Source organism: Anabrus simplex, chromosome 2, assembly GCF_040414725.1.
Source record: "Anabrus simplex isolate iqAnaSimp1 chromosome 2, ASM4041472v1, whole genome shotgun sequence".
Classification (NCBI taxonomy): domain Eukaryota; kingdom Metazoa; phylum Arthropoda; class Insecta; order Orthoptera; family Tettigoniidae; genus Anabrus; species Anabrus simplex.
Genome location: NC_090266.1, coordinates 321,088,197 through 321,101,696, shown reverse-complemented (window position 1 = coordinate 321,101,696; position 13,500 = coordinate 321,088,197). Strand labels below are relative to the sequence as shown.

General features: G+C 37.8%; 1 protein-coding gene across 1 annotated transcript in view; it reads left to right on the top strand.

Annotated features, from left to right (window-relative positions):
• Positions 1 to 13,500, top strand: part of apolpp (apolipophorin) — an 89,047-nt gene that overhangs the window by 31,584 nt on the left and 43,963 nt on the right. The window contains exons 18-25 of the mRNA XM_067140672.2: positions 2,304 to 2,453; positions 3,684 to 3,902; positions 6,503 to 6,577; positions 8,188 to 8,399; positions 9,343 to 9,472; positions 9,602 to 9,765; positions 11,962 to 12,167; positions 12,355 to 12,487. Coding sequence (XP_066996773.2) covers positions 2,304 to 2,453; positions 3,684 to 3,902; positions 6,503 to 6,577; positions 8,188 to 8,399; positions 9,343 to 9,472; positions 9,602 to 9,765; positions 11,962 to 12,167; positions 12,355 to 12,487 — 1,289 coding nt within the window. The remainder of the gene's footprint in view (positions 1 to 2,303; positions 2,454 to 3,683; positions 3,903 to 6,502; positions 6,578 to 8,187; positions 8,400 to 9,342; positions 9,473 to 9,601; positions 9,766 to 11,961; positions 12,168 to 12,354; positions 12,488 to 13,500) is intronic.

Below are 13,500 nucleotides of genomic sequence, written 5' to 3'. Positions count from 1 at the left end.
CCCATCCCCCACAAGCGCCCTGTTCAACATAGCAAGTGAGGAGCCTGGGCGAGGTACTGGTCATCCTCCCCAGTTGTATCCCCGACCTAGAGTCTGAAGCTACAGGACAGTACCCTTGAGGCGGTAGAGGTGGGATCCCTTGCTGAGTCTGTGGGAAAAACTGACCCTGGAGGGTAAATAGGTGAAGAAGTAGAACAAGAGGTGATGCGGCAATGGAATTTGGGGATGGGAATTCGTTTTACTTAACTGAACGATAGAATGGCTTTAAATTGTATCTTTAAAATATAATAGAAGTTGTTTTGCTCTTCTTAGGCTGTTTATCCAGCAAATTTGTCTTCCTCGCCAGGCTAGGGCTCCTTCCTTTATCGCCAGTGTCTTGGATCCAACATATTCGATTGGACGTACAATAAGATCCGTATTCATGAACGCTAGTAAAAGCTTTTCTTCTTGGTTTAAAGCTAGGAAAGCCGAGATAACAGTTACATTTGTATTCACCAACAACATTATCTCAGATAACAGGTATTATCTCGGTTTAAAATTTTACCGGTGAAAGGTTCGCCGGTAAAACAGGAAATCTTTCTGCCTTTCAAGATGGCAGCTCGTAGAAAGCTGGAATATTTAACTGAAACAGAAAATCACAGCAACGAGGAATAGAACCAAGATTATGCAATAAAACGTCCTGGGTGTATAAAAAGAACGCGCTAAATACTTTTAACACTACGATGACACTGATTTTGAAACACATTTTAGCTTAGGTTAACTAAAGGTTCAGTACTGTCCGTGTTACCCGTGATCGAATTCCCAACACATAGGTAGGCCTAAGATGAATAGGATATGTCTTGTACAGTACAAGACTGGATGTTATTTTAAGGAAGAATTAATGAATAAGTTACTGCTTTATTTTTTGAGCAAATCATACAACGCGAGTTTTCTTATTCTCTATGATGTTAAAGTTTCCTGTCACCACATACAATAACAATGACTTGGAAAGTCATGTTAGGCTTCTTTCTTCGTTTGTGGTCAATAGCGGACATAATTTATGATAAATTGTTTACAAACGTCGAATGGAATCAAAAACTTGTTTATATCTCGATAGTAGCGGCAGAGCGTAGTCATTTCTTTTCCGTGCGTCAGTATGAATAAAATAAGGTCAAAATTCAGATTAAAACGGAAACTTAGTTTTGGTAAACCGAGATAATAAATTCCGTTGTGAATACAGAAGTGAGGGTTTTCCGGTATTATTACGTTATCCGAGTTTTGGAAATGTAAGATAATAGCAAAAGTAACTGACGTTGCTGCTTAAGGGAAGCTCAGTCTGCTGCCTCTCCCACCACCCGTTATAACGAAATGAGTCAAACAGTGTTGAGGAAACAATTTTCGAAATCCTATTTTTCTAGTGCATAATAGAAAACTATTAAGCTTCTTTGATTAGCGTGAGGTAATTAATGCATTGGACAATAGAAATTAATAGAATAAAAAATACATTAGTAAGTTATTCAAATTACACATGAGTTAGTTTGGCTGATAGGGTACGGTACGTGTGACAGTGTCCTGGACCTTGCTAGAGTTACGTGTTCCTGGCGATGTGTGCGGAGTAATTTCCCCTGAACCATGCTCGAAATATGTGCGGAACAAGAGCTATGAATCATAATTTGGAGAGAGTGAAGGAAATTTCCATCAAAGCGTTTTCTTGCAACCATGAGCTTCATATTCAACCCGAGCTATTAATGAGAGGCATTCTGTGACATTCATCTTATACTTATGGGTATTTAGGGTAATAAAATAAAAATTGTGCCTTTTTTCGTTCAGTTAAGGGATCTTTTTCTTATTTTATCCTGTTGAATAGAATGAAAACATTCTTTCATTATATTATGAAGAAAATCACGAACCTACCCTACAGAAATGCACTAATTTATTTCAAAATATTGCCAAATTTATAAATACTAGTTACGTTATTTAGTTGTAGTGTATATGAGTAGCCTCCTCACCGCTGGATACCGTGCTTCAAATCCCGGTCCTTCCATGTGAGACTTATGCTGGACAAAGCGGAGGCGGGACAGGTTTTCTCCGGCTACTCCGGTTTTCCCTGTCATCTTTCATTCCAGCAACACCCTCTATTCTCATTTCATAGCACATATATGTCATTCATTAATCACTTTGGGAGTGGCGACCCCATCGTACTACTAGCCTATATATGATTCATTCGTAACATCCCTGACCCGGTCGAAGACTGGAAAACAGGTTGTAGGTTTTCATTTGTAGTGTATATGTATCCTTACTCAGTTTGTACCTTTCTGTTTCAGATCCAAAACACAAGTCGGTGGAAATTCTTTTCGAAACTCCCAAAACCCAAGTAGACAGAAAATTGGAACTCCTTCTCTCGTATGATGCTGAGCCACATAGGGAGATTAAGGCGAATTTCAAGTCTCCTTGGAAGACTCTGACACTTCAAGGTAAATATAAATTTTTTGATGGTACAATGTCATTATTCAGCCATAACTGAAGAATTGGTATGCAACGAGGTATTTTCAGTTTTCATATTTTACGACCCAATGCAAATCTCCTTCTAAACTACAGGTTATTTTAATAGAACAAAATTAGTCAGAACTACGATTTTAGTAATGTAGTATATTTGGAATATAATTTTCAAGTTTATCGAAACACCAAACGTCCCATTGCTCCCTGGTCGTAAAAATATTCAGAGAAGGCATGAGTGTCATTTTATGGAAGTAGAATTTTCCAGCTGACTAATAGTTTCTAAATACATTGTTGTATTAAAACGCTAAATCCTATGATATTCTAGAAGTTAGACAACATTGAGCTTGTCGAACTTGGTGAGGTGACTGTGTGTGCCCATGGCTGGAGGTGACCTATTTTAGCTGAGCATCCGAAGCTCGAATTTTTAGCCGACAAATTATGTACTGTACACCAGTGTGTGACAAAGTGAATGCAAATATAAAAATGGAAGGAGATATTTCCCTTCAGTTTATAGTGAATTCAGTGAATGCAGATGTGACATTTTAAGGAGATATTTCCCTTCAGTTTATAGTGAATTCAGTGAATGCAGATGTGATACTAAGAGGGGATATTTTCTTCAATTTATGATTAATTCAGAGTATGCAGATACGATATTGGAAGGAAATATTTTCCTTCTATGTATGATGAGTTCGGTGAATATAGATGCGAAATTCTTCAACAATGTATGAATAATTACAACAATGGTGCTGTTTAAAAGAAACTATAAAGAGCAAGAAGAGGCATTCCTGTAAAAGAACGTGGATATAATAGCATGAATATTATGTATACTGTAAAATAATACTTCACTCCTAGAATTTGGGAGAAAGAATAACTGTTTTCCAAAACATCTGTGTGCCGTTTATTGTAACGCAAAATTAGCTTGTCTAGTTTGTTTGTGGAGAATTATTTAAGAATTTCCTTTCTAATAATTGAAAGCATATGATTAATCTTTTTTAGGTAACATGACTTTCGATTAAAATACCATGTATTTCCCTCAAATCAGATGACACCCTTCCTGATGGTTAGGTATGACGGATGTTGTACTGTAATGTGGTCCAATTATTGATTTTGCAAAATGTTTCGTGCTAATTCTCCGTCTGTTATGATGAAATTCTCTATTCGAGTTAGTGATTTTGTTAAGTGAATACAAAATATTTCCATTTCAGGCATTCTTGTTGACACAAATGATGAACACTCCCTGACTGCCAGATTCCTGGATGATGCATCTGAATACTCCCTCAAAATTGGCGCAAAAGTCAGCGGTGATTCTAGCCATCAGACATACACACCCATCTTGGAGTACAAGTTACCTGATCAAAAGGGACGTCTAGCAACCAAGGGCACGAAGACATCTGGTCGTATGGTTCATAAGTACAACGTACAAGGTAAGAGAGAGTCTTGAACATTTGTAATGAAATAACAATATAACAATAAATTATTAACAATATTTACACTGTACCAGCACTTGTCCCTGTGCCTTTTTATGATTGCATCACCTTTTCAGAATATTTCACTATATCTCATAAAATTTGACAAGATATCTCTAGATCAGCAACCTCATTCCTTTCTCCTTAGTTCGTTTTAGTTCACTCAGTGGTGCATTCTTCCTCTAATATTTCGAGTTACCCTTCAATTTCTTCCCGAAATTGTCGTAATGAAAAAATTCTAAATCATTATTTTTTTCTCATCGAGAAGAATGGACATCGTAAGCATCAATAAGAAAGAGAATAAAGCGATGGCGTTAGATTCTACCTTTCGCTTCGATAGGAACCTGCAACAATCTTAGGATGTTGATCTGGAAAAACAATCAATTTATAAACCATGTCTGCCATATTTATCAGCCAAATATAATATTCCTCTTGGTCAATGGGTTGTCAGACGCCTCCTGTTTTGATCCAGAGGTACCCTGCCGAATAACAGAGCAACCATCCTTCAAAATTTTAAAATTCCTTTTTACGACAAGGAGAAAATCTTGTTACAGGTCATAAGGGATTCTATGCAAAATATACAATTGCAATTATACTTGAAATCGTAATCTCCTTACGATGAATTTTCCAGAAAAAAATATTATAATTACATACTGTAAGTTCCGGATCTTTACGGCCTCCCTTACTGGAGGACTGATGATTTATTTTTTAATAAATCTTACTACTGTTCATCAGATCAATTCACAAGAACCTGTAAACATTGTCTAATACTTCCAAGTTGATTGATGCAGTAGATTTGAGATAGTATATCTTATTATTATAATAATATGAAGAAGAAGTGTCATTGGGTTTACGTCCTACTAACTGCTTTTACGATTTTCGGAGACAGCCAGGTGTCAGAATTTTATCCTGCATAAATTCTTTTACGTGCCAGTAAATCTGGCGACACTAGGCTGCCGTATTTGAGCACCTTCGAATACCACTGGTATGAGTCGGGATAGAACTCGCTAACCTAAGCTCAGAAGGCCATAGTTCTACCATAGATCTACCCAGATCGGCACCGTATTGTTATGAAAACAAAAGATGTGGGAAATGCCCATCGAAAAACGATTGAAAAATTTAACAATGTTGATTTCTTTGATGGTGTTCGAGAAAAAATAAATCATTATTAAGAAATTTAATTAGAGTGATTTGTGCATTAAAGCTAGTGCCATTTCAATGTTTTTACTTCAGTGAGTATGTTATATTTCAACTTAGCATGTGCAGTCCCTGAGGAAAGAGGGGGATAAACTGTTCAACCAGTACCTGCACCGCTTTCCACTAAACTACTTCTAAGTAATAGGACAAGTGAAGGAGGGAGTAATCAGAAACTTATATTGTTTATTCGAGGGAAGGCTATATCAGGGGCCCCAAGTATTAGAGGGACTAATCAATTTCCAAATCCTCAAATTATGATGGTCATTACCATGAAGAAAATTATTACAAATGCGTGAGCAGTGACAATTACATTATAAGTTTCCGTAGAGAACTTTGATTTAATCCTCCTAAGGATCCAATTAGTACTGAGGATAGAATAATTATTCTAATGAAAATGTTTATTTCAATAATATATGCTAACAATATTAGAGGGGCGATTTTTTGTCAGGTTATTAAAACAAAACAGTTTTTTCATCTTAATCCTTCTATTGTTGCAGAATTCTGCGTACATTATCTTACTTTGTTCTAGTTTACTCTGCCTTATACTCGTATATGAAGGACTTTAAGGGGGGACCCACACCTATAAGGATAAAAATTTGTCAATTTTCAATTTATTTGTTTCTACGTTTATTGATCCTTCCTCTTCAAATCACTGCAACAATTTCTTTGATATGTATCATACTTTTGAAGTTATGACCAAAAACGTGCAGGACTGTCACCAGCGTTTTCCTACACATTGGTAGCTTTGTTGCTCGTTTCCCGAAACTTTGGATTTTCAAATCCGTTTCCTTAGTAACTGCCAGAGTTTTCAAGATAATGAAGTGAAATTTAGTATACATGTGTATCTTATAGGAAAGAACAATATGACCTAGAACTGTTGCTGTACATGTCATAGTTTCGGTTTTTAAAAATTAATCTGTGAAAAATCTTGGAAAAAAGTTACACTTTAATATAAGCTTTTTAAAAATATTTTTTCTTTATAGATTCCAATGATTCTAGGTCAATCTCTAGCTACTGCATTAGTAAATACAATGAAAAAAGAATTTTAGGAAAACAATGATATTTGTGTAAAATATTAGGGAAACGGTGGAACAGTGTACAATTTGCAGCCTCCATTTTAAGTGCCTAATTTCATGAAATGCATTCGCCATATGACTTGTAAATACACGAACATATTAGCAAAGCGTAGTGTGATTGGCAGACCAAATTACAATTCTTTGGTACTTTGTGTTGCTGAGGAATAAAAAAGTGAAATATACATGATTTTTTTGTTGTTATAGGTGTAGGTCCCCCCTTAAAAATGTAATTACATTATTATCCCAAATTCAACTGATGGTTTAATTTCTATGTATGTTGTCTAGGAACTGTGATCGTGGACAAACAGGCCGACTCAAGGAAACTCACTTTCAACAAAGTCACGCTCAAGACTCCACAAGGTAATGTTTGTTTTTAAACAAAATATCTTTCAATCCAAAATGTACCCAGTAAAATATTTTTAGATCTTCATTCTAGTGAAATTCTGCTATGTAACGTCCAACATCTGTAGAGAATGGTGAGTTTAACTAGTAATAGTAAATAGTAATTTTAGCGAGGCGCGCCCTGCATTTCAGACGGTCGTCACGTGACGGCCGAGAGTGAGTAGTTCCAGAATATAGCACATGTTGACGCGGCTCGAATACCATTAGGCTACAGGGCCAGCACAGTTTTGCAAGAAGGGATTAGGAAATCCCAGGACCCAAGACAAGCAGGGCACGTATTTGTTACACTTCTTGTACCTGCTAAAAGTGTCTTGAAAGTCATTCATTCTCAACTCTCACCCCTCCCCCTTAAGCAACCTTAAACGCTAGGGGGAAGAAACTGTCTGTTCGCCGAAAAACACTATGAACAGATCAATATGTATAGTCACTCAAAAAATGTCCTCGCATTTAATATTTTATCACACTCCATTTTAATTATTATGAAAAATTTTGTTTTGCTATTGGCTTTACGTCGCACCGACACAGATATGTCTTATGGCGGTGATGGGATAGGAAAGAGCTAGGACTGGGAAGGAAGCGGCCGTGGCCTCAATTAAGGTACAGCCCCAGCATTTGCCTGTTGTGAAAATGGGAAACCACGGACAACCATCTTCAGGGCTGCCGACAGTGGGGTTCGAACCTAGTATCTCCCAAATACTGTGTACTAGCCGCACTTAAGCGACTGCAGCTATCGAGCTCGGTATTATGAAAACATAATCCACCTCCCATGTAGATACAAACCCTGTGTGCCATTATACTGTATCTACAGGTTGAATTGTATCTGCGAGGAACTTGTAAAACACCCTGTGCTCATTCTTTCCTTGAGCGACTGTACAAATAGTATCTTGAAGAAGAGAGTTTCTTTTTTACTTCGGCGTTTCTCAACTCAGGGCTGTCGATGCCTACTGATCAGGCTAGAGTGCCTGCTTACCTGTGAGGGCGGCGAGATGATGTACCGTACCGTTCATTGTCGTCCAATACCTAAAGATTTCAGTAAATAAACGAAACGAATTTTCTACATCTGGAGGTACAAGATGAAGGAAGTTTCAGTGATATTCACGGTACCTATCTTGTCGAGGTTCAGAACTATAGCTAACTGTAGCTTCTACGTTAATATCTCAGGTCGGTGTTAGTCTGGGTAGGTGTGTCTAGAACTGGGGAGCACCGCGCGGCTATAGCTTGAAACAGATCTCTGCATTCGGAAGGCGGTGGGTTGCTCCCACCGTCGGCTGTATCTTCATGCTGACCTGGAAAACATGACAGTATCTTCATTTTATAGATGTTTATGACATCTTTATTATCAGTCTAGTGTACTTAGCGTGTGTCAAATTTTATCCGACAACTTATATAGATGTGGTGTTGTAACTAACTGGTGTTAAAATGGGGAAGTTATAACCGGGAAGCTGCTGTGATGACGCTTGGGTCACACTGGCTGAAATTCCTTGTTACTACCTTGATCAGTAAACAATAGCAAGTATCTCTAGCCGATACACTAATTTTACAGTAATACATGTACGTTTCATTTGCAGGTGACATCGGAATTGATGGGACCATTTCGAGGAACGTCAACTCGTTCTCCAGTGACTTGAAAGTAACTTACGGATCACAGCACGTCATTCTGAAGAGTAACCTGCAGAAAGTCGGTGATCACCACTACAAGATTAACGCTGGCGTCGTTCCATCTAAAGAGAAAGATTTGGGACTGGGCATCACCTGGGAAATTGAATACAACCCCAACGATGTAAGTTATTATATGAATTTTAATTTTTAACTTCTGCTTTGAGATTGTTTCACTGGACCCATAACCCAAGTCAATATTGTTACAGTACGGCAATATAAACAAAATCAACCGGAGTTAACATAATAAAATGACTTTTCAATACTGAAACTCTTTCAAAAACTGCGTGAAACAGTAGTTACCATTGTGAGTTGACTGCTGCCTCTCCGAGGTGGTAATCTGGAAAGACGTGAGTTCGATTCTCGGCCACGAAGTCGAGAAGTTCAGAAATTTGCTTTTCACTTCTTGAAGTTCTCTCAGCCTACAACATAAATGAGTACTAGGTTAATTCTTGGGGAACGGCAGCCAGGTATATAGAAAACCACTCTTGCTCATTTAGTGTCAAGGTTACGGAAACCAGAACCCTTTCCCGTCCCTTTTTTTCGGGGCCTCCAAGACATGCGATGCAGATGGCATTGGTTTGGCACTTACAATACAGTGGGATTTTACACTTAGGATACCTTAGGTAAGTACTTAAGACGTTAATTTCTTAAGGGTAACCTTCTCGGGACGCGAACCTATGTTCATCATTCCCACGGCAGGTGGGCTTAACTGAGCTCCACTGAGACCGAAATACTCTAAATCCACAAGGTCAACCACTGTCGGAATAACAGGAAATCGTCTATACTCTTATAAGGATTAGTGATGTGACATCAAGTGTTCCAACAAACAGGATCCCGTCACTCATCCTTCATCACATATTTCTATTTTTCAATAATTGATCGTGGATAATAATAATAATAATAATAATAATAATAATAATAATAATAATAATAATACACATTATACAGTAAGATGTAGTGATATGAGTCCCCCTTATTTAGCGTGTTATACGCTGAGTATCAAGCGTAATTCCCTGGAAAACTCGGTTCCTTTACTAACCACAACTTCTTTTTTTTTTCTGCAGCTGAGAAATGATCTCATAATCATCCATGGAGGAGACCTCAAGAGTGAGACAAACCGCATTACCATAAACCAGCAGGTGCACTTCCAGGTTGAGAACCTGAAAAACTTCGATATCTCTACCAAAAACAGCCGTAAGTATACAATTCATAAAATTTTAATAAGACAGTCTGAAAGAGGGAGACATAAGAAAAGAGATCCACTTTTGTTTTAGCTTATGGAGTGACTGAGCCACTTTATTTCTGTATTGACATTTATTTCAGTGACCTACCCGCTCCTCAATGTAAACATGAGGTTTGATGGGAACGCGAAACCAAAGAACATCAACTACGATCTTCACATTGGTTATGATACGTACGTCATTGCATCCGAACTCCATGCTAAAAGAGACATTAAGAAGCCTGGGGACTACGACGTAGCTTTCCTGGTAAGTCAATTTGTCGATGCCAGTTTATGATAATTTATCGGTAAGACAATCCCTTTTCCTACATTGATACTCTTGAAAGTACTTATAAGTGCTTGGAAAATATGAATCTTTAATGAAGAACCTAGCGATTTAAGACCTAGAAAACTCCCACACATACCTAGTTCGTTCGAAATCTTCATGTTTTGTACATTTTGTACTTCCCGCCAGATACATCACACTCACTACTGAGTGTTAGGCGACCTGTAGCTGTTTCCTGATGGTGGCGTGACTCCCGCTCAATGAGCACATTCGCAGTCGGCCCTCACCTACGATCTTACACTATTTTTATCTCGAGTTCATTTCGCATCGAGACCTATAATTCTTTAATATGATGATCCTTTCATTAATTGCATTACTCTATTTCGACAACTTAAAGGGAACTGCAGTTTTCTGAACAACTTCAGTGTATTTTGTATTTATATAATGAAAGTTTGAGATGTATAATTCTAGTATATGTTTAGTTTATTTATTCTTATTTTTACTGTGTATCCTCTTACAAGCATTGTTGTAAAATTGCATATATTACATTGCATTACTTGGTTCTCCTCCAGTGTTCCATAAATCTGAAGTCATGCTACCTCAAATACATTTCTATCCGTTTCTACACAATGTTTTATAGATATATTGAGTTGCAATACTTGTTATGAGTAGATTACCCCAAGTTTTGATAGTAGATAGCTCTTATTCATTCCAATGTACTGAGTTAAGCTGGTGTACTTTTGTACAATAACTTCGGGATTTCGACGGTTTTTATGTTTAATGTGTCGAGAGAATGAAATTACGGGGAAATAAAAGAATGAACAGTTCTGATTCAGATCAAATTAACAAAGCAAATTTCCCTTTCTAATAATGTCTAGTATTTTGAATAATAGTTACATATTTATATAAACAGTGTTTCCGGTTCCTTGTCTAAATTGCTAGTGTACTGGCCTTCGGTTCGGAGGGCGCCGGTTCGATTCCAGAGCGGAACGAGGACTTTAACTTTGTACGGTTTACTCCTCTTGCTCGGTGAGTGGGTGTTTGTGTTCATCTTAACACATGCACATCTTTCCATCTACATAGTGTACAACACACCATACTACCAACCACCGGAGGAACACGCAATTATGAATACGCCATTCCACATAGGGCCCATATACTCTTACCATTGTTCCCACCTAAGCATACCAGCACTGATTCTGCCTTTTACGACTTTACTTACGATTGCGTTAACATGGGTGCTGACAAACACAGAAGGCACCTCCCGCCTCTCTTTTGTTCAAATAACTTTATTTATCCGCATTCCAGCCCTCCTTAACTCTTTATCTTCTGGCAGGAACTTGGATCTCTCTTTTTTTTTTTTTTGTTATTGGTGTTACGTCGCACCGACATAGATAGGTCTTATGGCGACGATGGGATAGGAAAGGGCTAAGAGTGGGGAGGAAGCGGCCGTGGCCTTAATGAAGGTACAGCCCCATCATTTGCCTGGTATGAAAATGGGAACCCACGGAAAACCATCTTCAGGGCTGCCGACAGTGGGGCTCGAACCCACTATCTACCGGATGCAAACTCACAGCTACGTGCCTCTAACCGCACACGGCCAACTTGCCCTGTCCTCTTTTCGTCGTATGCCTTCTTTAATCTATTCTTCCTTAACTTAACCTAGCTCATTTCCTTCTCTTCTCATTGCTCTCCCCTCTGTTGTACATAATGCAAGATTTTTTTTTTACTGTACTATACCGTGTCATATCTCTATTTATCTTACGGTACCTAGCCATAAGTTCTTCTCTTCGTATTCTTTTCAATATTTAATTTTACTCGTTATTTTCATTTGATTTTGTTTTATTGTTAATTGTTGTGTCCCTACAGTTATTTTGCTAATTTTTAATTTTCATCCGCTACTTTTGTTATTAGATGACTTTTCTTCGCTGCTCTTTCGTTTATTTTTTTAAGTATGCACTGAGCTACTCCACTGTAAATATATTTTAGATTGAGGAACTCTGTAATTCGGCATATCGCTGTTTTGGTTTCCAAATAAAGTAAAATAAAATTAAATAATCGTAAGGAAGTGTCCTGGCAGAAGATCACTGAACCATGTTATCATTTCTTATTTTAAGAAAGGAAGGAAGCAGTAACATATCTGATAACCTGTTAACATATAGCATCTTGTTTCTCCAGCTCAAGATCCTCAACAGCATCTTAAGGTTGAACAGTAATCGTGACATTGTCGGTCCCGACCGCTCAAAATTCGTCCACCTCCTGGAACTGTCACCCATTGCGAAGTATGAGCTCTCCACTGACGTCACTCACAAGTACCAACGTAACAACGTGAACCTCCAACTCCTGGCTGTTCTCAAGATCGACGATAAACCCACACAATACGAGTAAGTTCTGTGCAACTGGATCAGGCTGCTTGTTACAAGTAGAGAAGAATAGCGAAGTAATGAACAACGTGATATTTCGAGAATGCCTTCGAATATTGTTACAACGTTGTATTAGCATTAACTAACAAGCACTAAGACTAATAAATCTGTGTCACTCAATCAATACTTTTTTTTCTTTTTTTTGCAGACTTGATTCTGGATTGATCATGAAACCTGACCTGGTCAATACTCACGCTAAGTTGAATGTTGGATCTGATACGGTCGTGGACTGTCTGATGGTTCTCAACACTGAGGCTAATAAACCAAACGGTAACGTTAAGGTATGTATAGACATTTCCTCAGTAAAAGTTTCGAACTGTTTCATATCTCTTTCTTTACTTGTCTACGTTTTGAATGTTCTATAATAATGAATGAAAACATTTTCGAAATTATTAAGGTGCTCAACACAGAATTTACTCTTCATATACACTCTCACATTCTCGTCTTTGGCTCCTTAGCCGAATAGTCAACATACTGGTCTTCGGTTCAGAGGACCCTGAGTTCTATCCCTGGTTGAGCCGAGATTTCAACTATGTGGTTAATTCCTCTCGCTCGGGGACTGGGTGTTTGTGCTCTTCTTCATCTACATACAACACACCACACTACCAACCACCATAAAAATATCCAAAAGCGAATACATCCCTTCACATGGGATTGGCGTCAGGAAGGGCATCTGGCCGTAAAACTCAGCAAATCCTCACGAAATGCTGACTACAAAACACATGTAGAAAGGCCAAGAAGAATGATAACAGGATGTAACTTTTCAGACTTGCCCATAATATCACCCATTCATACATCATTGAAAAGTTTACGCGACGTAAACAACATTGTACACATACGTATATGCTTGTTATAAGAAAGATTTGATGCAATCTGAGGATGTTCTTGTACAACGAAACATGTCCTTCTGTTATTAATGTTTTTCTTTACAGGTATGTTACTGTGCTTTCATAGATTTTAATTTCTTTTATTCGATAAACTGAATCATCTTAGAGGTTAAATTAACTAAGTCGACACTTTCAAGAATAGCTTCCATCTTAACTAATTATTCAGCCAGTCAGACAAACTACGAAGTCAACAACCTTAAAACACGTAAAGCAAAAACCATGAACATTGGCAAACCCATTACATTAGAATTAAATACTTTCCCCAAATTCGTGCCCATAAAAGAAACCAACCACATTATCAGCTAACATTTCAACATCTCAGTCAGAGATGTCCTGGACAAAATGCTTTTAAAAATCACAGTTATAAGGAAACAAGAAATTAATTAGAAAATGTTACGAATTCACTT